The sequence below is a fragment of the Trichoplusia ni genome, chromosome 25, assembly GCF_003590095.1.
Source record: "Trichoplusia ni isolate ovarian cell line Hi5 chromosome 25, tn1, whole genome shotgun sequence".
Lineage (NCBI taxonomy): Eukaryota > Metazoa > Arthropoda > Insecta > Lepidoptera > Noctuidae > Trichoplusia > Trichoplusia ni.
Genome location: NC_039502.1, coordinates 1,430,014 through 1,457,983, shown reverse-complemented (window position 1 = coordinate 1,457,983; position 27,970 = coordinate 1,430,014). Strand labels below are relative to the sequence as shown.

General features: G+C 35.0%; 1 protein-coding gene across 1 annotated transcript; it reads right to left on the bottom strand.

Annotated features, from left to right (window-relative positions):
* Nucleotides 1-24,217: 24,217 nt before the first annotated feature.
* On the bottom strand, nt 24,218-27,641 carry LOC113505345. The gene is made up of 6 exons (XM_026887986.1): nt 27,433-27,641; nt 26,997-27,318; nt 26,393-26,540; nt 25,905-25,963; nt 25,475-25,560; nt 24,218-25,306 (listed from the first exon to the last, which is right to left on the bottom strand). Exons 1-6 carry the CDS (start codon nt 27,478-27,480, stop codon nt 24,413-24,415), a joined length of 1,557 nt encoding a protein of 518 aa, XP_026743787.1. The 5' UTR covers nt 27,481-27,641; the 3' UTR covers nt 24,218-24,412.
* Between the last annotated feature and the right edge of the window lie 329 nt (nt 27,642-27,970).

Here is a 27,970-nt window from a genome sequence, read left to right as displayed (position 1 = left end):
CTATTTGTGTATCTGAGAACAGTATAAACTGATTCAAATAAGATCTAAAACTCCAAACGGTGATATTTTATATCAACCTCTATTACGTAGAGCATTAAGAAGAAAGTACTAAAGTTTTATACAATATGCATTGTAAATTCCATTTTTTCTTTGTCCGTCTTCCATTGCAGATTAGTTTATTTAATTACAAATAATAAATTATATGCAGTTAGGTATCGTGTTGCCCAGGTAACTGGGTTGACGAGGTCACATAGGCAGTCACTTCTTGTTAAACACTGGTACTTAGCTGAATCCGGTTAGACTGGTACCCGACCCCAACATAGTTGGGAAAAGGCTAGGCCGATGATATGATAATTCTATGCATTTAAATAAACTCGATTGACATTCCTGCTGTTATTTGTAAATAGCCTCACACTCTACAGTATAATTATTTATCTTTGTCTGTTTGTTTATCAATGAATCAGTATCTACACTAGGTAAGCGATATTGCGATTTCGATGTAAACGCTCTCTAAATAAATCCATGTTGCTTACTCTGCTAATAATTTCACAGAATCTGCGGTTATTTGATATTTTGTCTGCGTGTTACATTGACTATTCATTAAAATGTTTATAAATATGCCTGTTAACTTATGTAACTTAAATCCGTAATGAATGAACAGTTTGACCCACGACCTGCCGCCACGTCAACTTATGATTGGTCTCCGGTTTGGTCTAAAACTAGTCTTTGAATGTAGAATTAAAGATGGATTGGTCTAGTTTGTAAGACTCCGTGAATAACATTTTCCAAACAAAAAAAAAGATCCGAAACTAGTCAGGCAATCCCCATAAATACGCGTGAGTAAACCGTTGCAACATGCATTATTAAATTGCTTAAACTACGTAACTTTTCAGAAAAAGACTAAAAGACGGTTGTTATCTAATACCAAGTTTAAGTTATCGGTATTCAATTATCTATTTCTTCAAAGCAAATCACTCTTTAATTCTATAAGTGTCAAAGTATTCTCAAGTATATTCTTGGTAAAGTTATATATATATAAAGGTTATGATTTAGTGCGCCGCAGGGGTCCGTATAGAACGCAAAAACGATGATTTGATTGCAGTGTCGTGCAACGCAGTTCTCCCAGTAGGGATGGATGTGGGTGACCTAAATACATGCGCCCTAATGTAGGGTGAAGGGCCCTGTTGTGAGCTGTCTCAATATTAAGACGTAATTTGTTTATTTTATTTGTTTAGATAAAATAGTCTACAATAAAAAATATATATAACAATATCCAGTTTGTATATATGCATAGATAAGCACCTACATAGGTGCTGACAATTAAAGCATGTTATTATTGTTATGCATTATATATCACCCAGATTATCAACTATTAATCATTTTTAAACTACGCCACAATAAGACGCTGCTCAACAGTCGCATTTGCAACCAAAGTAAAAATAATGTCCTAAAGAACAGTACTTTCCTCATTGAAGACCAGAATATCATTGCATTAAATCTGTTAGTGAGACGAAGATGAATCACGTAGGTTATTCAGATGTATCCGCTGAGGATCTGCTCCCAGTTCTTTGCCACTTTATTTTCAAACTTAATAAGTTCACACAATAAATAAATGGATGCAGTAGGTCTATCTCATACAATAATCTTATCAGACCTAAAATTAATGATTATTTTGCTTCGTTGTTATATTTTGTGATTTGTGTTTTTAATTTATCCATCGTAAATCAATTTGAAGCCTTAGTAACGTAATATTAATAATTTAATTTGACGCGTGCTTTTTCAAAGTAAAAATTAGCATGTGTACAAAATTTGCCATTAATTCTGTTAGCTAAAAGTTAGATGCTCCCATGTGTCTGATAAGTTTTGAGATTTTGACGCAGCATTTTTGAAAGGGATTTGTTTCTAAAGAATTGTGTAGCGTGGTCCTTCTGTTCTCTTTGTATGTTGTTTCAATTTTGGTCCAATTGCGTCGGCTGCATATGAATCAGTTGGTGGCTTCTTTTGTTACGGTTTAAATGTCTTCTCGCTTGTTTTAATGTATAATCACGCCTGTGTCCCTCTGGGGGTAAGCTGATTAGATGCTCGCGTTAATCAGATGACACGGTATAAGGAATATAAATTTTGAATGGTTTTTAGATCCGCCTTAGAAATATATAGCAGAAATATGTTTAAAGTTTGAGTAATCTAAGTATTTTCTTAGCTTATTTACAAATATACAAAAGAACGTTTTTTATCGTAATTTTCAAAGTGTAGACCTCTAGACGGCTCATATTAAACCTAATTTACTCTGAATGTTTATATCTTCCATGCCGACAACTTGTGTCCTCACCCTACCCCATACACCGATGTGCGTCGTAACTACTGCAGGGTGTTCAAAACTGCGCAATTGCAGGCACCACGTGGACCCAAGTTCATTCACCCCCACTTAATCATACCCTACGACCTTATACCCTTGCAATAAGAGCCATAATCACACATTTTTATTGCCAACTTATTGAATAACACTTTCAAACGATAATCGACTCTAAAACAGGGTAAGAGGGGTTGTTTTGATTGCACTTTAAATTTTGTTCTTAACTAGGCCATGTTTTGTTTTGGTTGTGAATTACAACGCAATAGATGACGTCACTCATTATTAGTGGAGAGCTTTAGAAGCGGGGTTTGAATCTTACATATAGATGTATTTATGCTTCAATATAAGTGCTGTAACTTGGAGGAAATTAGCGTAAACAAGGGGCTTACGCAGAAAATAGCTGGCGCTTTTAAATGAGGAGGTTTGCAGCACGTTTTCTCGAGTTGTTTTAACATGCCTTGCAATAGAAGTATTATTGAACTATGCAAATGCAAAGTTTATTTTATGTATATTCATTTATTTCAGCACCCAAAATATATCATTATTTTCCTGCAATCTGTTGCCTGCAGTCCAACATATATCATCATTTCACACACCATTTCACGAAAACTACGTTCAAAAAAGATCTTTCACTACTTTAGCAGGAAACTCATTATTCGGTATAACAGCTCGGAAAAGTTAATTTTGCTTTAGAAAGAAAATCCTTAAATAATATCGCTTGACTATACGAAACGTGTGAATTAAAAACCGTGAGTGATACTAAAAAAGCGTCTCAGAATGTATCGTCAAAACCAGAGCAAACACTTTGCATCAAGCATCCCTTTGTTAGGGGGAAGTTCCGATGCTAAGATTACTGTTTATTGGAAATAAAAATAAAATCGTATCACATCTTGTTACTTTGTTTTGCTGAGTAAAATATAATGTAGAGACGTTATGTCATGGAATAAGGTATGATTTTATAATTAAGTTTCAGCGTTTTTAGTTGCAACTCTCGCAGTCAAACCGTGTAAACGGTTTTGCGGGGCATGTAATTTAGTTATGTAATGTATATGAGAGCAATAAAGACTTTGAATTTGAATTTGAACTACCACGTTGAAACTTACACGGCGTCACCTACCTTTTCGTTTTGAACAGACTTCTCAATATTAACAAAGCATAATATTTATAATTTCATAGAAGCTTTATAACGTAACATGCGATTTATATGTAACTACATAATTAAAGATATTTTTATTAATTTTCAAACTACTTTAAGATTTTTTGTAGTTAATACAACAAATTGGTCTTAAAACCTTCATGTAAGATGAATATCATAATCAAAAGTCATATTATTGCCCTTGTGGAAGCGCGACAGTGCACTACACAGCGTTGAGCAGCGATTCTCTTTCACAACTGGGAGTTGGTATTCTGAATATGATGATGATGCCCCTTTAATACGTCCTCGTCAAATGTCTAACAGTTGCTTTAACGGAACGGCCCCTTTAGTCCGGCGATGAAATCTCCAGTATTTGCGGAGTCTGGGGCGGGCGTGTTTGTTGCGAGCGATTGAAACGCCTTTGATACGATGTGTCAATGTTTGTATGTGTATTTCTTATTTTCGGAACCGTCTTCGCAAATATAAGGCTGCAAGTGCTAGCCTTCGAATGTTATTTTTTGTTATTTATTTTTTACTTGGGGTGATATTCGAGGTATGTTTTTAGTTTGTCGTAGATTATCGCCAAGATTTTTGTTATTTTAGTGTAGATTTATTTCGTTTGTTTCAATTGCGTGTTTTATAACAATGACAATGGTCAACATTTGTGTATGTCGAACAAGTACAACTTTTTTTATACGACTCCCGCATTAAGTAGTTTATCTTTGGGTCGCGACGGGAGGCTTTTACAAACATTCAAGTCACTTGCACAAAGACACCAATACTGACTACAAGCATTCGCGGATCCCACATTGCTTGTACTACGTGGGGATCGAACCCATGGCACATAGGGTTACCGCGACCCCGGTTCACAAAGGGCAAAGGAGAGAATATGGATGGGTTTAAGTCAGTAAAAGTCGGACACTTCCTGCCGCTCAAACCAAAACTGAAATAACTCCTCATTTGATGATTTCCCATCCGAAAAAAGAGGTAACATATTAGCAAGAAATAGGACCATTGCTGCATAGCATTCCTGTTTAATAATCGCAGTCAATATCTGAAAACAAATAATATCTTCTATGTTTGTTATTCGTGTTAGTCTCAGGTATTTTACAGGTCTTTAGGTTAGCTAATCTGTCTAATAATAATTATCGTACAGTTATAATCTAGGCGTTATCGCCAGCGCCACAAACTGGTACCTTTCATACTCACTCCTGTATGTAGGTATACTAGCAGATGCGCTCAGGGTTGGGACGTTCAGAAAACTAGGATCATTCATTTGTTTTATAGTGGTTGGTGCTGAAGCATTAGGTTAAGTAACCTGTAATGGTAGATTAGTGTGATAATTAAATAAATAAATATAGCGCAGTTTGTAGGTGAAATTATTATGTCATAATTTTCGTAAGATGAATAAGTATTCAGCTCTTATAACATCAAGAGTTTAAAAATAGCGGTTTATTATATTAAATTAAATTTGTGTTTGCATCACAAATAAACTATCTCAAGACCATTTGTGAAGTTATCCTAAATACCGTCATTTTATGTTTTATACTGTTAATAAAGTCTTCTTACATCGATTATTGAAGATATTGGATTGAGGAACTCCTAACTTACAATTTCCTTGGTTCTTAATAGGAGGTACAGTTATATACAATCGTATATTGTGGACGTGGCATCCCTAAGCGGTGCGTTCGGTACACAGCGCACGTGTATAAATCTGTCAGAGGCGACGATCAGGCGGTATTCCCAGCGAGCGCTCCTCGCACTAACCCTAGCACTAGATATGCTTGATTTAAATGCCCCCTCGTAAAGAACAAGCCAACCTTGTTACAAGGAAACAAAAATACGGATAAACGCCGTTCAGACGGGAAGAAATGTCTTAATATCCACTGGTGAAGTTTGTAGTTACACATACTATTAGTATGACTGCGTACAAAAAGAACAAAAAAGAGGAAGTCATATTTTCACGTCTATTACACTAAACTTAAGATATATAAAAGTAGAATCATTCCAAAATTTTGACATAAAATAATTAAACCAGATTAATCGCATGAACGACATTCTATTTAGCTGCAATCTAAGTACGGAATAATCTTAAATAAAATAATAAACAACATAATTGTAATGGCAGTAATAGTTGTGTGGCAGCCCTAGGCAGTGCGTTCCATACACAGTGCACATGTATAAATCTGTCAGAGGCGACAATCCGACGGTATTCCGGGCAGCGTTCATTTGCGTGTTTATATCTTTGTTGGGGCCATAAATCCGTACTTAATTGCGTCAATACTGTTATAGCTGTTAAATTGCACGCTAAACGTTATTAACCATTGATTTTTGATGGGTTTTGTTTGAATCTAATCGTATAATACAAATTGAGTAGCATTGAAACGGGTACTGTGACGTCACACCATGATTAACGTTGTTTATTTTTCGGGTGTAAGATGCGCCTACTTTTGTTTTACCATTTCCGTTTTTCGATCATTTTTCATTGCTGAAAACTTGATGATATGACATAGTGTTTCATTGAGCGACGTTACTCTTTGATAGGCCAGAATAGTTAAGTTTAGTTTTTATACAAGTACAACACTTGTATAAAAACTACGCTTTCAGAAGTCACTGCTAAAAATGTAATCGCTCTCTCAGGGTTGCAATAAATAGAAATTGGGTCAGATGTTGGGTCTGGGATGATAGTTTAGATATATACTTGTATCGAATATTATATATTGTTTTATACTGAAATCTGATCTATACTAATATATAAAGCTGAAGAGTTTGTTTGTTTGTTTGTTTGAACGCGCTAATCTCAGGAACTACTGGTCCAAATTGAAAAAATCTTTTTGTGTTGAATAGATCATTCATCGAGGAAGGCTTTAGGCTATAAACCTGCGCTGCGACTAATAGGAGCGAAGATACAAAGGAAAATGTGAAAAAAAAACATGGTGGGTATAAATCATAACTTATATTTTCTACCCACGGGGACGAAGTCGCGGGCAACAGCTAGTAACTTAATAATCACGTAATAAATCGATGTCGACATTTGTATTTCGTATAAAAACAGCTCGAAATGAAAATAATAGGCAGTAACGTCTCTGTATCTGAACCCCTAATTAATATTGTACATTCTCTAGACTATACATGTGTGGTGCCTTTAGCCTGATCTACCATACAAAGCTATAAGATAACATAACATAGGTTTTTCGTAAATATTTTATTTTATTTAATGGCATTATTTCTGGTTGACTTTCAATTAAAATAGAAATTGGTGTCGAGGATCAATTCGTGTGGTTATAATTTGATGGTGAAATACCTCATTTTGCTTCTATAGGTAATTGGAATTTCTTACTAATTTATAATAAATACTGACCTATTCTTTTTCCCTTAAATTATAGATCACCTTTAAAATGTCAGGCACTAGAAAGCTAGAGCTGACGCTGCAGAACTTTATCGGTACACTCGGAATAGAATTCTTTTGAAATCGGATTCGTTGTGCTATAAAACGCTTGCGGTGTCCATTCACCTTGATAGAGGACGCAACAATAAAATTTGTGGAATTTCCGAGGGGATCACAGGAATTTTTCGCGTGGAAAATTATGTCAATTTCGTAAGGGGGTGCTCTTTGTTCCCTAGATATCTGCTTTCTATCTCCCTGTGTCTCTTTTAACGAGCGACGACCTTCGAATAGCGGGTCGTCTGAAATATGACGTCACCACAGTTTACGGGAAATTGATTTTAGTATTGCCAATTAAATGGTTCGATAGTTAGAGAGCATGTTTGTTTAGCCGGGTGTTACCAGGTGCAATGGAAAAACTTCCTCTAGATCTATTCGAGCTTTATGCTGTTCATTGAATTTAGACAAGTTTTAATGTTTTTGTCAGCCATTTATTTTGTGTAACATAGTAAACCAGAAAAAACTCCCTATCACGTGCAATATAGGTTAACCTTTGATTATCGTCATCACCTTTTTTGCTATTAGAACGAAAATATCAAATTATGGTTATAGAGCTATACGCGTATAGATAGAACAACTCAATATACGAGGTACTTCATGCAGACGCGTCGTACCAATAAAGCCTGTCAAAAGTAACAGTAATATGTACATTTTTATGAAACGTGAAACAATAAAAATATGGCGTATACCAATAACAGCAAGAAAATAAAAGGTTTACATAAAATGTTCGGCGTGATTCGCTCTGAGATTGAGCGGGTTATTGGGTATGGCAGCCGATGAAGGATCGCCAGCCCTGCTTTATATTTGACGTAAATATACTTGTTTATATGGTTCCCGTATGTATGAAGTCTTTGTTTTAATATTCATCATGCGTACTCACTTTGTTTCGTTACAAATAAATGTGTGCTCGTTGAATGTATCCTGTGGCGTGTTAGGAAATAGGAGGTTTTTTTTAAATATTTTTGTCTTAATGAATTTACCAAGCGTTATTATTATTTTTAAGTTTTAATAGCGATTAAGTTTAGTTTGTTATTTATCTGAAATAGATACATCATGTTAAACATTTTAATACATACATTACATTTGATCCAGAAGGGAGTGCCAGACAAACACAAACACACACGTTGTGTACAGCATGCTCCATTTGTTAAATCGTTTCGGTACAAGCTGAGTTGCGTGAGTAATGAGTAGTGACATTAAGAACGAATGACGATTGGTTGGCTTCCAAAGGACTTTTAAGAAAAAAATGCTTTTAGATTTTTAGCTGTAGTACTTATGTGCCGTATTATATCGATTCGTGTTTAGCAATACGATATTTGTTGCTGTAAATATCCCTTTTTTTAACTTCCAAAATATATAGATGTATGCTTTTTTAACAAAACAAAATTAAATTTATCCTCACAAGTCCCAAACAAGTTTTACGATTTTTCGGATGGTGTGGCACAGTATAACGGATGCTACTATTTCCCTTGAGTTGCCCTTAATCATGTAGTACATGAACGAAGTTGTTTATCTTTGTAATTCGTTGAGCCTTCATTAAGTAAACCGACCGCAACAGAGGTATATATCTAATTTCCCGGTCGTTTAACGCTGACAACTTACGACAGAACTAATGTCGCTCTTGTGAAGACAGGCTCCACTTTATTAGTGTCATAAAATATTTTATGAAGCCCCCTGTAGAGGGCGCTGTGGAGGTTTCATCAGTAAGTCAAGATTGCGTTTTCATTGAAAATGTTTTAAACGGTAATTATAAAATAAATAGATATAGTAGTAGTTTAATAACACATCTAAACTTGTTACCACATTATTAACAGGATTGAAAAACTAAGTTTACCTACTTTTTGTTTTTAACGACTGTTCTAGCTGCGATTCAGCTAGTTTGTTCGGTTATGTGGTTTTTGTAAAAAAAATCATAGATCACCTTAGGTAAAAGGTATATCTACCTGCACAAAATAGATGTATACATGTACATATATACTTTGTATGAGAAGTTCGCCGAAACATTTCAGTTAGAATGTTCCAGTCCTCGAGTGTATGGTAATCGTGAAGCCGCAGGGCTCGGCCAGCGGATCGTGTTCCTTCATACCGGCACACGTAATATCGACACGACTAACTCACAGCCAATAAACAACAATGCCTTTAAAGCGAACCCAAGTTAAATTTGACTTGCTTACTTACGATAGCTTACATAGTTGGCTGATGTTGAACTTCTAGAAGTGACTAGTTACTTAACGTTTATATTATATTTGTGTATTTTAATGGTCCTAACATGTTTTTGTTTTAATTTTTTACTTTTTAAGGTCAAGCATCAGCTACAAGACACACGCAGATAAAGGTTAAGGTACATCAAATGTTTTTTTTTATTCCACAGATCAAATATACAAAGTAATTTTAATTTTAAAACGCCCTTACTTACCTTTAAACGCAAAGTTAACGCTGGAAAAAAGGTAAGCATTTATTTTATAATCAGGAGGATCTATTGGATCTCATCAAAGTCATAAAAATATTCAATATAAATATCTCATCTAGATGTTGTAGATCGATTCACTTACCGACCACTGCCCGTCAAAGTAAGCTGAGTGAAAATATTCACACACATCGCCAACTCATGAAATACTAGAAAACAGTGGAGGTGGCATTTTATTAAACGGTTACAATAATATTTCCACCAAATAAAACTAACCAAACCTTTTGATTTAAAACATGTTTCATTCTTGATCTCTTTTTGGATCTAAACTAGTGGAGCAACCCAGATAAATACGTGTGAGTAAATAATTATGAATAAAGTCGTTTGAGAGTCACAAAAAATGACTTAATAATACAAAAAATGCTGTTTTGTATAATTCCTCCTTTCCACTTTAATTCCACTGAATTTAGCTGGGTAACAGGTTTTAATATATAATATAACAACTAGCATATCAAAACATAACTAATATTCACGTTAGAATAAATAGAGCCAACTTATAAAATAAGGAGTTTATATTTATAACCCAAGCTGTAAAGATTTTTTAAGAATATTTGTATCGGAAAGTATCCCCGGAAAATTCTTCGACTAACCTCGACAGTCTTGCGGACTCCACACAAGTAAGGCTGGATAGATTGTCTAGACATTTGAATAGGTGACCTAATTGCTCCCCCGTGCCGCTGTAAGGTGGAACAATGAGTGTCGGGATGACTGATGACGTCAGCGCTGTCAGCACAACTTGAATAACTAACGCCTCATTAACGGAAGCTTATATCGTTCTTGTCTTCGTACTTTGTGAGAAAGAGTGAAACAGTGTAAACGCAAGCTGACAATTCAAATAGATAATAAATTCAATGCTTTTTTTTGGAAATTATTTCAGCATCTATAGTGACGTAATTTTAAGGTTTTATCCGTTTACGTTAATGTTATTGGTATAATAACATTCCCGTAGCAATTGACTGACCTGCGTAAGCAAACATAAACGCAAAGAACAAATATATGGCATATCATTACATACTATTCAAAGGCCTATAAACCCATTTTCCAAGCATTTAAGTTCTTAGTCTAAAAAATCGTTTTAGATATGTTACATACTTACGTTACATTAATGTCGCAAACTCCGTCAGCATACTGAAATATCTCCAATGTGTATTGCCACCTCCATACTAGCTAGCTGCATGACCTGTCAAAGTTCCCTGGACGGTGGAGTGCGAGCATATGGCTGATGTTAAGATTGTTCCGTCGGCGAACACGCCGCAACCGCACTGAATTTACAACAAACATACTAACAACATGCATGTTACCATATATAATATACTCCTCCATGAATATGCTTGTCTATGATAAGACTGGACTAAGGATTGTTATTCATAAACGTTTATGTGAAAAGATCAGGATTTTACTTCATTTTTGTGTGATCATGTCATTTTATTTTTAATCGTTTGTAATAATGTAACTCTATCTTTCTTGGGTTCAAAAACAGTACTATGATGAACAGACGTGCATTACTTCCTCGTTGGAGTATTTCATAGTTTTTTTTTTTTATATATTTTGCTGCCCATAATTCATAATTGGATTGCATCGTTATTCAAGTCGTTCCGGTCACCGCGCTCAACCCTGTAAATAACATATTGCGGGTTTGATCCTCGTGTAGGAAGATTTGATTGACTAAACTCAAGCTTGAGCCTGAGCACAGACTTCCACTACTCCACCAGCCATAACATTTACATTGTTCAATATTTCAAATTATAAATTATAAGATTATTCCAAAAATAGAATTACTACAGTGCAGGACATGTTATACCTTTATATATTAATCTGTATACACCAACATACGAAAACATCACATAAATATTTTTACGAACATTATGAACACGTCGATTCCATTTGCCTGTGAATGAATTCTTGACTGACAGTAATCCGTCCAAATATGAACACTGACTTATACTTTTCGGCCCACACTGCTAAAAAATTCCGACTTCCCACTCTATACCTATTATATTGGAACTTAAGCTATTATTAGGGAGGGCGCCGTGCAAAAAAAAAGCTTATTTATCATATCTCTAAGGAATTTTGTTTTAAAAATATCTATCTAAAGATTATCCAATAGCAAAAAGTGTAGCCGAGATATTATAACTTTTACAACTCGTAGCCCAAGTAATCTCTACGCCGTAGCGTACCTAAGTTGGTCGTACCTGCCTACGGAAATTCGTAGCAATACTGATTTTATTACTGTCTGTAGAACTACTTTGCAGAATGATTCCATTAGGTCCATGATAAAGGAGAAACGCGCAGAATAAATACAATCAGGAAGAGAAAGTTACTTTCTTATAGGATGAATCCAATTACCACACAATAACTTAACCATAAGCGATAACCATAACCGAAAAGTTATCCAACAAAAAAGGTAAATTAATACTATACTAATGATAAGTTTGTTTGATCATTGGGCGCTATACTACTGGCCTGGCCAATCGTAAAATAACAATAGTTAGAATGGTCGACATATAAAAAGTATTATGGCGGACCCCAGTCGATAACGGAGTAATGTAGCGTACACTCACTGCTACCGCAAATAACATAGGACGGTACAGTCGCACACAGCCAGCGTCCGCGAGCGCTTGTCTTCCTTGTATGGTAAGAAGTGGACGTATTATTTTATGAGAATTATTTTTAGGACTACTTACATGCTTTGTCTTGAATAAGTTACAAATACTATTTTAAAAATAGAAAAGTCAAGTATGGTTTTGTTGTAAAAAAATATCAATACTCATATGAAAATAATTCCATATTTTTTATTTTATTTTTTGGCCGCATACGTCATATATTTTTTTCTGAGTAAATATTAATCGCTATCTTATAAATCTAAAAATTGTAAAAACAATATTCATTTTGCGTTGTCCGTCAAGCTAGGGACCAGTGCTAAACGAAAAGCACTTTTCGTCCTCATCATACATAATTTTCCGCTCTGCAAATGTCAATCGCGAACCTTAAACGGCTAATTTCCTGGCAAATGTAACTTTGTATTAAGAAAAATATATAAAAAAAGTTAAGCAATAAATCGAGTTCATATTATCATCGATAGTAAAAAAAGTTTTTTAATCAATCTTTGTGAAAGTTAGAGAAAAAAATGTTTACCCGAATTACTTGCGAAGTAATTTAAAAGATTTAGTTTTGTTACCGGGTTTATGGATACATCTTTGTTTACAGCACAAATTGTGTAACACGCCGGTGTTATGCTATAGCGTAGGTAGAGGCCATGATTCGAGTTTCATGGAACGCTACTAGCCATCTTGCTCATACGATTACATTGAATATCGATTGACATTGAAACTTATTTCAAAACTCATCTGAGAGAAATTAAACGTATTTGAAAAAAAATATAGCGCTTAAGACCTTCGTAAACATTTTATATAAATTATAAACAAAACTTTTAACTAAAATCTAAAAGAAAGCTAGTCTGCTTTTGGCAGGATAACCTTCTTCCAACCTTCACTGTTCATTGGGCTTTAAACAATGATTCTCTTGAAACATCAAAGAATAACCCGAATCCCTGAGCCGAACGGTTCATTACTCTTTCTTAATTAGTTACAAATATTGGCATTTCTTTTCGTTTAGACTTAAAACCCTTTTTTGCCTTTGTGCGAATTAAGTTTTTTAGGTATTCCGCAGAATAGACTTGACGTATGATACTTATGCTACATTAAAAGAATTGGGGTATGAATATTCATATTATTATTTTTTCTAAAAATTCACAGCTGTACACAATTTGGTTACTTACTTCAGTAAGTTATACAATCATCGTGAGTATTTTTGGCTGAAAACTAAAACCGTATCCATACAATGCTTGTAATACGACTATAAAACATTCATAGACGTCTACTACTTATTAAAGTAAGTGTTTTTTTGGAGGTCGCGTGTGTTCACTTATATAAAAATACTTAGATACAATTATTTCATGAACAGCTTGAAAATTTTCCTATAATCTTCATATTTTGACTTGTTAAACATCTAAATCTTTACCCCGTTCCAAAAACATTCACTTCTTTTTACCGTTACTCTATTTCTACAAATATATTCATCAAGTAATACCTTAATTAATTATCCTGTCGATGTGTCTACCTTCTGGTCTAGGAAGTAACAACGGTGAGGTAATAACTACATTTCACAAGTGACTGCGAAATAGGTAAGGTTTATATCCGGCTCTGGATAAAGACTCCTCTTCACTTCCACTGAAATTTACTACCGACCGTACAGATTGCTCAATTCCTTACGAATATAAAGTTTGTGACACACTTTTGAGAACTAGCGATGATATATTATTTAGAATGTTTGGAGGTTTCGTTTCAGGTTTTGTTCGAACTAAATTTATATACTTGCTACAATTATACTGAGTATAGTATACATTTGAAATAAAACTCAAAAAGAATGGACAAGGTACCTAACTGTTATTAAATAAATTAATAGTGGTTTCTTAGGTTTACGCGAATGTTAGACATTGAAATGAAACGACTTTTACGGATTTTATCGCGGTTTAATTTTTGCAGGTAACGGGCAGTCTGCCCGTGACCATGATACCTGCAAAGGTGTCGAAACGTCGGGAACTAAAACCAAAAATTAAACCGCGATAAAATCCGTAAAAGTCGTTTCATTTCAAATAAATTAATGTTTTAATTAAATAATATTTATACATCACACCTAAAATTATTACCGTGTCTACATCGCTGGTACTCAAAAGCCTTCATTGCCTCTTTCGTTTTCGGCTGTCACGTTATTTAAACGTATTTTCGCTTAGCTTCGCTCCCAGCTATCAGTGAAACACATGCTGAATATAGTACGGGTCTCTCAATACGGCATGGAAAGTTTATGTCAAATTATTGGATTTTTCGTCCCTTAATCAGACACGTAACAGAGGCTTTTGTTAGGCCGTAGCAAGTGCTCTATACCCATTTGTCATGGCCAATGCGGGTCGGCGTTAGATTGGGGTGCTGGCCCAAAACCACCGACTTATTTGCGAAGCAATGCTCCGCAGAAAACATGTCTCCATTTTATTTATTGCGGTGTAGTTGCGTACAAAAATATCTTGAATGTAATCGTGTATAGTGTTAAACTTGTATTGTTTTAGCTTAAGATTGTTAAAAGCCAGTTTATAACATAAAATTGTGGGAATCATTGTTCCGACAAAACAAACTAAAGAAAATACTAAAAGGCTCTCCGAAGCCTTTTCAGTTGATAGAAAAAATAAGCAGTGAAACAAACAGACTTATTTAACAAACATTCTTAGAACTACTTAAAGTGAAAAACTAAACATCTAGATTAATAAAACACCCTTATTCCTACTGCATTAAAATCCAATACACAACAGAATCCATTCAAAGCAAAGTACAAATGTAATAAGAAAACATTTTGGGTGAGAAGATCTCGGCGTCAAGTTTAACACAATAAATCGTTGTTATAAGAGTTCTGGCACACGTGCCCGAGTTAGCACGCGCGTCACGACGCGTGTCGCCGTCGCGGCGGAGCCCGCGCGTGTGGAACCTCCTTACACTGCAAATTTGAGACATAAGCGGGGCATTACACTCAAATATTCAACTTCAAATAAAGCCAGTACTTGTGATTGTGTAGAACTAAACAATAACGTGCTGAGTATAGAACAAAGTAGTTTTATTTTACTTATTTGTACTACAAACAATATTCTTACTACTAGGATACTACAAAAATGAATAGAAGAAGAAATAGACTAAGTGAAGACATCGAGGAAAGGCCTTCCCCTTACAGATGTAGAGTAACGGCTAAACAAAAGAAATAAGAGATTCTGATTTATCTAATGAATTCAAAGGTGAGAAATCCGAAATTCTTTCGAACGTTTTTCATTTGTCTGTCTAGACAAGTCAACCCTGCGACAGCTTCTTGGGACCACGTTTGGCTTAAATGTGAAGGGTTAACGGTGGGTATAATAGTACCACATCATTTATCATGTGTGGAGCGAGGTCAGGTAACCCTCTTTATTGTACGGCTGTGCAATGTTTCAACAAGACATCTTCAAGGAGGTCTTTTAAATTTAAAGCGTGTTCGTAAATTAGTAAGATCCCTGTTCCTAGCCATTGGAGATTTATAGGTTGGTATTATTATATTAATTAGAAATATTTCTTCGGTATTGCCAAATATGGAGGATTGAGCAGAAAATGTCACATAACTTTCAAAAGCCACAGTCACCTCAAGCCCATAAAACAATGCTTAGAACCGCAAGGCCTAATTCTTTCTAATAAGTCATCAAAATCCCACTTTTTACCCAAGCTTTGATTGATTAAAAGACGCAGCAGATCTTCCTGTTATTTCATCAAATATTTTAAGTGAATTGTTACACACACTCAAGAATTGATCTAAGAACCTCTTCCTGAGTTTGTTCGCACACAGTTTAGAAAAACGGTCAAGCGTGAAATGCTTTAACGTTGGAGGGTCTTTACGTTGTCTTTGTGTCTTACCGTACCTTCGGGGAGATTGGAAAGAGCCTGCTTTCGTAAACTATCAATTAACGATGTTGGGTACAAGACTATCAGTAAAAACATTTGATGTTAATTTCTTTATTTCTTTCATCTCTAGTCAAAAACGTTTTAAATTTGAAGTAAGATTATTTTAATTTACATATTTTATTTTTAGTAAGTCACGCTTACTAAAAGTATTAAAATCGCCTGTAAGTGGATGCCCAGAAAGCCTTTTGATAATGTTTCTTCAATACTTAAATCTTGAAGTCTATTTGTAAAGCTTACTTCTTATACATTGATATACTTAAGCGGCCTTAATGCCATAACATTGTCATTCAAATCACTGAACCTGAATGCCAATCACAATAACATGTAACATTTAAATAAGTAGGGAATCGGTAAACATTCCGAGTGGCTCTCCAAATAATAAAGAAGAGGACCCCTAACTGTCAGCAACATTATCCTTAGGCAAATCTTATATCCTTTGGTAGTGGGGCTGTGAAACCGGTCGGCAGTACGCCTACCATCTCAATATCGCTACCTCGCCTACCTTTACTGCTGCTTCGCTTAAACCACATGCAACACCATAAGAGGAAGCGATTTAACCCTTTATTTGAATCTTTCGTAATTATTTATGACTCTGATATATTTTTAATTTAATACTTTCGATTTTCTAGGTGCGGTAGTACTAGGTAGTTCTAGTAAAATTAGCGAATTAATTAAACTTACATTACTTATCTGTTTAAATTTTGTTCCCATACATATCCTTTAGTATATCATCAATTTCTGAAACCCTAATTTTTATTTCTTAAAAGTTTTTAATTTATAATGAATAAACAAGGCTTCTTGGTACCATACTTTTCGAGTTGTTCAAAGCGACCTTCTATGTGAAGTAAAACCGCTAGCGCCTGTCTACACAGTGAGGGCCTAAAGACAGGGAACGAACAGCGGATATGAGCTAGGAGCGGATATTGCACAGACACTCGCAGGTACATTCGGTAACAGTGTAAACTACCCGCATTTGGTTATAAATGTTGTTTGCCGAACATACACCGTTCGCGGTAAACACCTATATTACAAAGGGTTTTTCTTCGAGTGCTTACATGTTTCTTTGCTTGCGAATATTCTTAATGGATCTGTAAAACTTTTTTGTATACTTTCGACTATATTTAAATATTCGACTTCGAGCAATGACTTCAAGTAGAGTTCGATTCACAGCCCCGCCACGTGTGCTCATGGTTAAGGATACCAGTTGTATCCGAAACTAGTCGGGCAATCCCGATAAATAGGCGTAAGTACGCTTCTCATTACTAGTCTCCCAGATAGACCCAATGTTTGTAAGACCTATTTAATTCAAACGCTCGAAGAGAGCGATATTTGAGGGGTTTTTTCAAGCCACCCTAATGACCGGTTTCATACAAATATACCAGCGAATAAGCGTGATTTACGTCCGGTATAAATTCGTTCCCGGCGAGTGCAAACCGAATGTTTGGCACTCATAATTCAAAATAATGTCCTCGTGTTTAGGTTGGTGCTGTCTTGGACCGGTTTCATGAAGCCATCGCGGAAATGATTGGAAACACACGTCGTTTTTAATTAAAATAATAGTAAAACAGTAATGCAGTAGGTATGTTTTCGAAACAGGGAGTTTGGATTACTTGAACGAAAAGTTTTAGTCGTTAACACTTGCCTCAATTTCAGTGAGCCACATAAATAAATTTTACTACGCACTTGCACATAAACCTTAATATTGTAGTAAAAATAATTCGACATAACTTATTTGCTAAAAGGTTTCATTCACACAAATAGTGTTTCCAAATAAAAACAAGTACAAAAAACTGTTTAATAAAACACTATCCCAGTAACCTATCAACGACGTATTCTAACGAGAGAAAAAACCGGCACCTTTACTTTTACAACACCCACTAAAACTTTTTTATGGCTGGCAACACTCGTAAAAGGTATAAATAAAATATAGCCGCTAGCAACATTGACAGCGGGTGAACGCGGGAAACGCAATAATTTCCACGTTTTGGCGACTCGAGTTGTGGGCTCTTTTCGATTATAATTTATAGCTTGGAATGAGGGCTGGGTACGGTATCAGGGACACTTTACCCCGTATAATGCCATAAATACTATCGTAAAATTGTTTGCTTGCTTCCAACTGTAATCTGATCACGTTCGTTCGCTCACCAATAAAAGCGGGTTGTGTGAATTTACACAAACAATTATATATTGCCAGTAAAGCTTCGCTGATTACATTGTGCGCCCGCAAGAATACTTGAGTCTGAAATGCTAATTTTAATTTTTCTCGCTTAAAAATTTAAAACCCGCAAACCACTAAGTAGAGAGAGACATTTTTATCATAAGTCCGATAAAGAAGACAAAACCTCCGCTCTCAACATTTTTGCCAAACTCTAGTCCTTCCCTGTTAGTATACTGATTATGGATTAAGTTTATGTGAATGTACATACTATATTTATCAGCACCTAAAACTGTCTCTTATCCAAAAATATACCAACAAAATTGCCTTTAAAAATGCAAAACACTAGCGATAAATCAATTTACTTTTATCACCAAAGTATCAATAGGTGCCCTCTTAGACCGTATTAAGAATAATTCAGAAACATTTTGTAGGCTTTAAAAAACGGAGTAAGTAGACCGGGCTATAATAATCAAAAAACCTTCTCGCTAAAAGCTCCGGGTAGTTTCGGCCCTTTTTCCTCTGGTGTACCTCATAAACGTTGGGCAGAGTCAATTTTACCGAGTAAAATAAAGGTATGCGATCTCTTTTCGCACTCGAAGAAAAATTAAGAAGGAATTTGCGGAAGTGTATTGAATTACAAAAAGGCCAGTGTATGTATGTATTTTTGTTTCGTCAAATGCATATTAATTAATTTAATACTGCCCCCAAACCTGCTGTTTATTTAAAGTGTTTGTCACCAAACACTGAGACAAAACTATCCTGTCTTTATAAATACCGCCCTTCACTGACAAATGATAAGCACTATGTGGAAGTTCATGACCCAGCAAATTGTCGAACACTCTAATTATGTTTACCCACTTTTTTCCATAAAATACGCGGTGCTAATTTTTCCCGGGTCAAAAGCTTCCAAATTATTTCACTAGATCCTGGGATCAGAGCAAATGAAAATTAACTCTTCTGCGTTCACCTTATGGTTGGTTTTTCATAAAATCAAGTTGCGATAAAAACAGCAAATACGCGTAATAAAGTCGGTGCAATTCTACTGAATTAGTTCAATGTGTGGTCGAATTAAGAATTTAACATTACAGCAGTCATTTGTTACCGTTAGGAGGCGATGTCCGACAAAAAAGGTTGTTACCTTTTTATGACTGTTAGTGCTTGGCAACAATATAGAAATTTTATACAGCACAACTTAGCAAACATTCAATTAAACATTAATATTTAAACTGTTCTGTTCCATTACGCAAACCCACTAAAAAAGCACAAAGAACGGCCATAAAGTTTGTCGGGTATCGCACTAAAGTGGAAGAATTGAACTTTTGTGTATGTTTAAATCATAGAAATACATTTGATAAAGAAAGTGATTGAAAAGTTTGAAAATAAACCAAGCGATCATGGCAGTTTCACTTTTCAGTTAGTCGACCCTGCGGACAGACAACAAACCAGATTAATTGCAAGGCGAACCTTCGGAAGTGTGCTTTTAAGGGCACTTCCGAAACTGCTCGTGAAAGAGGACCGGATACTTGACAAGGCACCGAGCACAGGCCCGGCTTCAGGAACGATAAAAGGGTGCAAAGGTGCATTATTGCGAGGGTGCAAATAATGTTCAGTTAAGAGTGTAAATAAAAAGGAGTAAACTTGTTTAATAGTAGTAGGGTAGATTTAAATATGCTTTATTAAACCTGGGTTGCGAAGACTGTCAACGCTAACAGGCAGATTAGTATGGTTCCGACTAGTCCGAACATATTTATAGCAAACAGCGCAACTTTTCACAACTTGCACTATAGAATGAGCAAAACTTAGCAAGGTAAAAACTACAACTACCCTCTACCCTTGCACCCTGACCTAAGTCCATCCCATTTCGTTATTAAAATAAAAAAATGTAGGTTCTAAGAGCGGGGATTCTTCGCAGATTTCTTTTCAAGTTTAAATCGAGCGTTAATTAGTTGGCCTGAGGACTTTGTGCCTTTTTTGCTCGAGCCCAGTGGCTCACGTAATCAATTAAACTTCTTTTTAATCTCGACTCAACGGTCGCCGCGGCCATCCAAGCGCGGCCATTTTAACTTTAAAAAGTTTTCGTCGGCGAACGTATTTTTCGTAAGTCTAATAATTGTTTACACGCACTTTAAGGGAACATGAAAGTGGCATGAGAATTTACTCAGAAAATCTGTGAGGCAGATTTCAGATCTTTTACTTTTGATGCAGTGGTAATGACTTTACCTAAATAATCATTTACCGGACTGTGATCACCCACTGCTAACGGACTGCCGCTAGTCATATCAGCGACCCGCAGTCTCCCAGGGCTCATCTCACCTACAGCCCGACATTTTAATTTGGGCTTAAAATCTCCCTATTAATTACAATTTTATTACAGCCTACCCGAGTTTTTGCGACGCGACGGCATCGGCATTAAATTCGGTTAAGCCGTAAATAATTGTATTTCTAGAGATTACTTCGTTACATTTTAGCTGGATATTAATACTTTTATTGTCCGTTATTTGGAGTAGTTATTACAGAGGTAGAATAAGGCATTTTTAGGTGCTAAAAGTACCCGAATACAATATGCGTATAATATCATTTCGATTTTTAGTGCTTTAATGACATTTGTAAAAAAGTATCAAATGAAATGATACACTATCATTGTTGCATCCTTTTTATTTATTTGCACTTTACTGTTACCTCAAGAGCCAGATGGACATGCATAATAATTTCAATATTATATTATGGTGGAATTTCCTTGAAGAGGGAATTTATTTGGCACAAACCATAAACTTTTGCAGATGTATCGAATATTAACTTGACTGCTTCGAAATACCAGTGATCAAATTTAATAACCTGATTTTCTCACTTAAATTAATACTATATTTATACAGGGTGTTTGGCAGAACGTTGAACATACGAAAATGGTGGATAGGTGGAGTCATCTGCTACTTACTTAGCCCTAATTTATTTGGCCCTGGCCCACTGGATATTTTTAAGTACTTTTTTTTTCTTTCTTCTTGTTTCACCACTTTCTTAACTTTAAAGTGTAAAAAAAAAATTAATATTGCCTGTTTTACCCATTTTTAGTAAAAATTACACCTGTACCTATAAATGTAAAAGAATAAGCAAAAGGGTTGGTGGGTTAAAACAACTTGTACAACCATAAGACGCTGTTTTTGTCCGTCAGTATTTTAATATCAGTAAACTTTAAAAAAAATATTACATCCTCTTTCGTTCTTAACTTAAGGCACAGGTGCAAGCTAGTGCCTTGTCTGCGGTTCCACCGTTTCTGTGGTTTTGTTCAGAGCAAATATGATTAGGTTCACTTACTGGATTATACTAATCTAGCTCCCCGCTGAGCGTTTACAGAATATTTTATCACGCCATCTGCTGTAATGGGATAAACTGAATAAATGATAAGACAAACTCATGCATCCTTATACTTAAAGTGCAACTATTATGTATCGCGTCTGACTTAAAAATAAATTTAAAGTGTTAATTAAAGCATAGGTACCTATACTTCATTAGTACTTTAAAAATGAGAAACAATTATGGTTAATAATGGCATGTACAAAACGTTATTGAATATATTAGGGGTACTTACTTATGTTTGTGTTTAATGTGTTAGGGTTAGGTAATCTTTATTGTTGTTTTATACTTTCAGGCGCATTTCATTTTTAAACTGAGCTTTTGGACAAAATTAAGTACATAACAAGGTTGTTTACCTTTATTTAGGTCTCTCAATAAATACCTTCGTGGAAGAATAATAAGAACGTTATACGGACTAACTTCGCGCTTGCAAAACGTTAGTCTTTTATGCAAAAGTGCAGTTGCTTTTTGTACGCCTTTTTTAAATAGATTCTTAATAATTTATGATTTATGACAATCGATGGACCTAATTAGAGCTTTTGTTTAACATACCAAAAAAATCTGAAATCTTTCACCTAACTTACAAAAGCTTGAGCGATATTGAATAAAATATTTTTAACGCCAACACATGTAAAAAGCAAACCTATATACAAGAAAATTATCCTGGAAAAGGCCTTGAATCGAAGCCTTGACTTTTTACACTCCTATTAAAATGAAACTTTACGCCGTCATGGCGGCCAGCCATTCGTTCGCAGTTTAAAAACTTCAAAATTGGGTGCTTTCTCGTGTCCGCGACGGCATTGCACAGTCGTCGCTAATTTCCCATGAGGCATCTCACGGCGAACCGCAAACTGCCGCGATAAACAACCCAGAGGCTACAAGAATTAATAGGCCTTACTGTATTTCTTTTTTTATTTACTTGAGAGAGTTGCATTTCTTTTAATTTTTCATAGCATAAGTTTTTAGTGTTATTTCACAAAGCTTAACCTTTCGATTATAGGTAGGTATATTTTGATGTATAAGTATAGTTGAACCTACCTACCTAGTACTAACGTAGATACCTAAATATATTATGGAACGTGGAAATTCAATGATTAAGTAGCTCATTTAAGTACGTCATAATAATTAGGTAACCTACTACTCGCAATACGTTACAAAGCTAACTTTTTGGGAAAAACATTTGTAAGTTACACTTACTTAATTTGGTGGGCGAACGAAACATTTTAATTACTTTTATTCTTTTCGTCGTCGGCGTCCAAAAAACACTGCACACGAAATAGATGTAAAAAGTTAATAAACAAGGCTCTAGGTTTAATTAAAATCTAAGAAAGCGTGAACCATGTAATTGTGTACGTAGCAGGGAAAACTTACTAAATTTGCAGTTTCGCGTTGTTTCTTTTTTGTGACCCAGGCACAGGAAAATATTTTTTTACAATTCAGCCTAACAAACATGAAAATCTTAAAATCCGTTTAAGGTAGTATTCGGCACTTATCTGTTTAGGTACATAGTTATCTACGTATTTAAAAAAAAGAAGGTAAACCTTTAGATATTGATGTTTTTGTTATACAAACACAGTTATTAATGAATTTAAAGCGCTTGATATATTTAAATTTAGTAATCACTATTTCTTGTTTACTATTGGTAATTTAATTTTAACCTGTTTTTGACAAAAAGACACACTAAAATTATTTACCTTTTTAATTGTTTAATTAAACAAACGAAGAATAGGTACGGTGCCTAGTGATTAACCAAAAAGGTAGGTGCGTTAGTTGATAAGCTTTTCCTAACCTTTAGTAAGCAAAACTAATTAAAGAGGCTACATAACTAATTAACGTAACGTAGCTTAAAAAAGAGGTAATAAAAACAGAAATGTAAGTTGTTAATTTAGTTTGAAAGCATGCGTGTTTATAGCAAGCTGTGTGTAGGTATATAGGATTGTATCAGGGAGTGGACGCGCAGATCCTTCTAATTCCATTGGGTCTAACAAATTTGTTCCGGTCTGGTGCAAATAGGTCGTGTCGGCCGTCGCTCCTCTCACAATACATATTGTATTATGTACCTACGCAGTGAGCTCTTCTATGTTTAATATATAATTGTATAACGTAAGCAAATAACTTTGTTGTTTGTTTCATTAGAAAATGTTAATGAATGGTTACTTTATTTCTAATTTTGTGCTACAGCGCGCTTTCGAAAGCGTTGGTCCTTAACGTAATAGAAAATCTTTATAGATATTTGTATTTTTCTTCAAATATTAAAATATACTTGGTTGTTTTTACATAAGAAGGTACCTACTGTACGAAGATCTACCAGCAGCGAGTTAAGGCGTGAGCAAACGCATTATATTTTAATTTAAATTTTTAGGGTTCGGTCCCCAAATGGAAAATACGGAACTCCGCTGTCAGTTGGTTCGTCTATCAACAGGGGTATCTTAAGAACCGTGATAGCTAGTATTATTATTATTACTTATCAATATAAATATTATACCTCCTCGAAATGTCTGTTTATATTAGTCTAGTGCGATTGGGCTTAAGACATAAACCACAATGTAACTTTCGCGTAACATATTTAATTAAATAAAACCACATTAACTTTTAACTATATAAAAATATATTCAGGAATAATATAAAAATAGGTATACATTTATAAAATAGTTTAAATACCTATTCATCAAAATAAGTAAGAATAATTACTTAAATAAAACCTTAAAGATAACATTTTTTCGATGCAACATTATTATAGTTACAGGCACTGATTGGTTTATAGTTTTGTACTATAGCTTTATGCTTATTATATTTATTTTTCTTAGGATTTACACCCACAAGAATTTCAAATTTGGAATAAGTAGGGACTATGGAACCCCAAAGGAAAAAGAAACCCTTGTACTTAAGTCATAATTTTTATGGGTGACAAAAAAATGTGGATACGTGCTCTCAAATTAATTTGCCTACTTTGTACATTTCTTTGTTGAACTTTCAGTTCGCAAAGATGGTTCCCGAATTAGTCCAGATTGCTTTGAAACTGGAATCAAGAACAACATGTACTGAAGTTCCATTGTCATCACCCACCGCCGGATCTACCTGTTTTGTGATCTCAAGGGGAACACCAACTGATTGAAACAATTCCCTTATTTTCAGATTCTCAGTTAATGCAAGTATAACGTTACCATACAAAAGCGATTTGAAGGTTTTTGGAGTAAATATCTTATCGCCTGGGACCAGTATGATGCCCACTGGGGACGACTTGCCGACGCAAACGTAATCATCGCCTTCGTCAACAAAAGACTTCATGTTACAGTCTACAAGCGCCTCCGAGATGTTGTTAGCAACTTCACGTACATCGATCTTCTCTATAAGACGGTGTAGACTCCGCTCACGCTTCTCAAAACCCATTTGACGCCATTCTTTCGAAGCTATAACAAGCGCACCGATACTGACGGATTTTTTTATTTTTAATTCATCAAACATATCAGTGTAGATCGCATTAAGCATTTGGGGCGGACCTCTAAATTCAGCCAGATTGTTAACCCAAACTACAGGCGAGCCCGATTTGTAGCTAGCTTCATTTATTCCTGCTATACCATTTGACCAAAGCGATAAATAATGCGTTTCACTTTTTTGGACCATTAATAGCATTTCCTTTCTAGTTCTGAAAGCTTCGACAGGCACCACAGCTTGCTTATCGTTTAGCAGTTCAACAGGGTCTATTATAAAGGTTCTTCTGTCATATGACACACTGCCTGAACATAAGATGTTGGACACGATTGTCTCGTCTTTTTTCTCCTTCAAATTACATTTCCAAGTAAGAGCGTCCTTAAACTGCTGATACACATTCTCTTGCACAAGTATCCTTTTCAGTCGCCACGGAGCCTGTAATAAGTAATTTTAGGCCATCATAAAAACTGAAAAAAGCGCCATCTATTGCTTGATTAAGAAATTGTATTCACACAATAGACGCTATGACAACCCAGGTGGTGTTAACTTTTACTGCACATCATAGGAATCACTGGGCCATATACTTAAAAAACCGGTTCTTACCAGTTTAGACGAAGCAAGCAATTTGTCGACGGCAGAATCGATGTCCGCGTCCTCAGATACGACGGCCACAGTTCCTGAATCCCAACCTGCAATCAAACATGTTATCATATTGCTTTCATTGTTATACATTAGAAATATTCTTATTAATCAAATTACTTCTTCATTTTGTAAGTGGACCGTGAATAAAGACCTCGTTTAGAGGGTGCGAGATGGAATACATTGCTTGACTTTTGATAAAAGAACGGGTACTTATTATAAGCCAACATTTAGAGGCCATAGGACCAGTAGGCCCATTAATTTCTATATCTATGCAAGCAGAGGGGACACTTTTATTTAAACGGCCTAGGGCAAGTAACGTATAAAATCCGTTTCTGATGATAAGGAGTTATCAAAGTGGCAGCGGTGAAAATATTAACAGTAATTATCTAACCTTTATTGGTCCTTAGAGGCAGCTTTTCATCATTCGTAAATTGAAGGCGAACATCGATTCTGGAATAATAATAATAACTTTATTATTATTTATGACATGATCTACAATTACTTAGTGTGTAACTGATTTATATGATTAACTAGCTAGCCAGCTAATGAAGATGTCTTTATAATATGGTAGGTGAAAATATTCTGCAAAAATGATTGATTCTATTTATTTTTTCTTACATAAAGCAACTGCCGCACTATGGAGTTTAATCCTTGTGTCGCGAGGTTTCAGACCCAGTACATTCATTTGTGGATCAAACAAACGCTTATCCTACTCGGGACCTCAAGGACTTGGGTACCAGTGCAGAAAAAAAAACTTGCTAGTCCTTTTGATAAGCTAATTTGAATTTTGTATGGTAAGCCGAATTTTCAGTTAAGCAGTGAAAGCCTGAGCCCATACTAACTGCAGAGACTATTTAAAAAGACAATGTGATTCCTTACCCACAGTCCTGGCTCAGCTTAGCAAAGTAATATGCCATATAAGCAGTAGCCTTTGTAGCAATAAATGTGATATATTTAGAAAAAACGATTCGCTTGATATTTCCAAAGATAAGCAGAGGATCTTCAGGTAGTATGTGAATGTTTACTTCTGTAAAAATAATAAATATAACATAATATGGGAAAGTGATAATAATATAAGAAAAAAATAATGAATTCTGTCTTTTAGCGCAGCCTTTAGTACTTTATATGATTTAAAAAACACCCTTGAAATTTTTAAGGTGCTGGATTCCTTAAGATGTTTTCCATCACCATTTTTAGCATGCTCATAAATGTCAAAAGACCTTAATACATGGATTTCAACCTACAACCTTTAACTTGGAGCCCTTCAGCCCAACAATAAATATCTAAACAATGTTTAGCTGGATGCAACTAAGTTTGTAATACCACTAATAATACTACTATAGCCTAAAAGCCTGGTTCAACTATTCTGTTTAGTTTCAATAGAATTTAGTAAATACTGATATTGATTTTTCTGTACAGATATATTTTTTTAAAACCCTTCTAATCTATAGGAATTTAATTTGACTGAAGACTTCCAACTTACCGTGTGAGTTAATTATTTCTTGCGACTCCAGTATAGGGTTATAAGCCATAAGGTGTTTAGAAATTAAGTTTACTTGGGCCTTAGTATCTTCTATAGGTATTTTTCTGAACATATATTCTAGTTCAGAAATCAATTTCTCACTCAAGCCAATTGTTAAAGCCAAATCCTGTAGCTTTCCTGTTAGGGCTGCCCTTTGGTCTACATTTTTATTATTCAGCTGCACTTTTGGTTTGCGTTGGAAGGTGCCATCAAACACATAAGAAGTTAGCTCTTCGTAATCTGTGTACAGTCTTGAAAACTCTTTTTCTTTTTCCACATATTCCTGAAACATACAGCAGGCACTGTTTTATATATTCAACATCCCTTTATAAGAACTATGCGTAGCGTGTGACCATGTTTACCATTCATTTGAAATCTCAATATAATTTCAACATACCTTGGCAAGGTTCGTGTTCACACACATTTCGTCGAATTTCAGATCCATTATTACGAAAATTCACACATGAATATCGAAATTATACTAAAGCCATTATCACTAAAAGTGACAAGCAATACGTTATCAGTTACTTTGATAACTCGGGTCAAAAGTCACACAATCTTTCTGGTTTATAAACAGTTTATAATTATTGTAACTTTATTTTGTCAGTGTTGTTTATTGTGTTGTCAACTTCTTGACAAGTTGTTGTCATGTTTTACCAATGTTACCAACGTTCATTTAAGTTTCTTTACCAGTTGCAGTGACATTATATTGAATGCTATACTTCAATAAATTGTTCTGAGAAATTATTTTCTTTCTTTACAATATTTATTGCATAGTTTAAATGTGTTTATTATAACTTTCGTAAACGATTCAATCAACATCCCCAATAGGTTTTAATTTGCTTACTATCACAATTAAGTAAATACGTAAATAATTTTATATTTACTATGATTAGAATCATAGTAAATATAAAACCTACCGACTCCTGTAAACC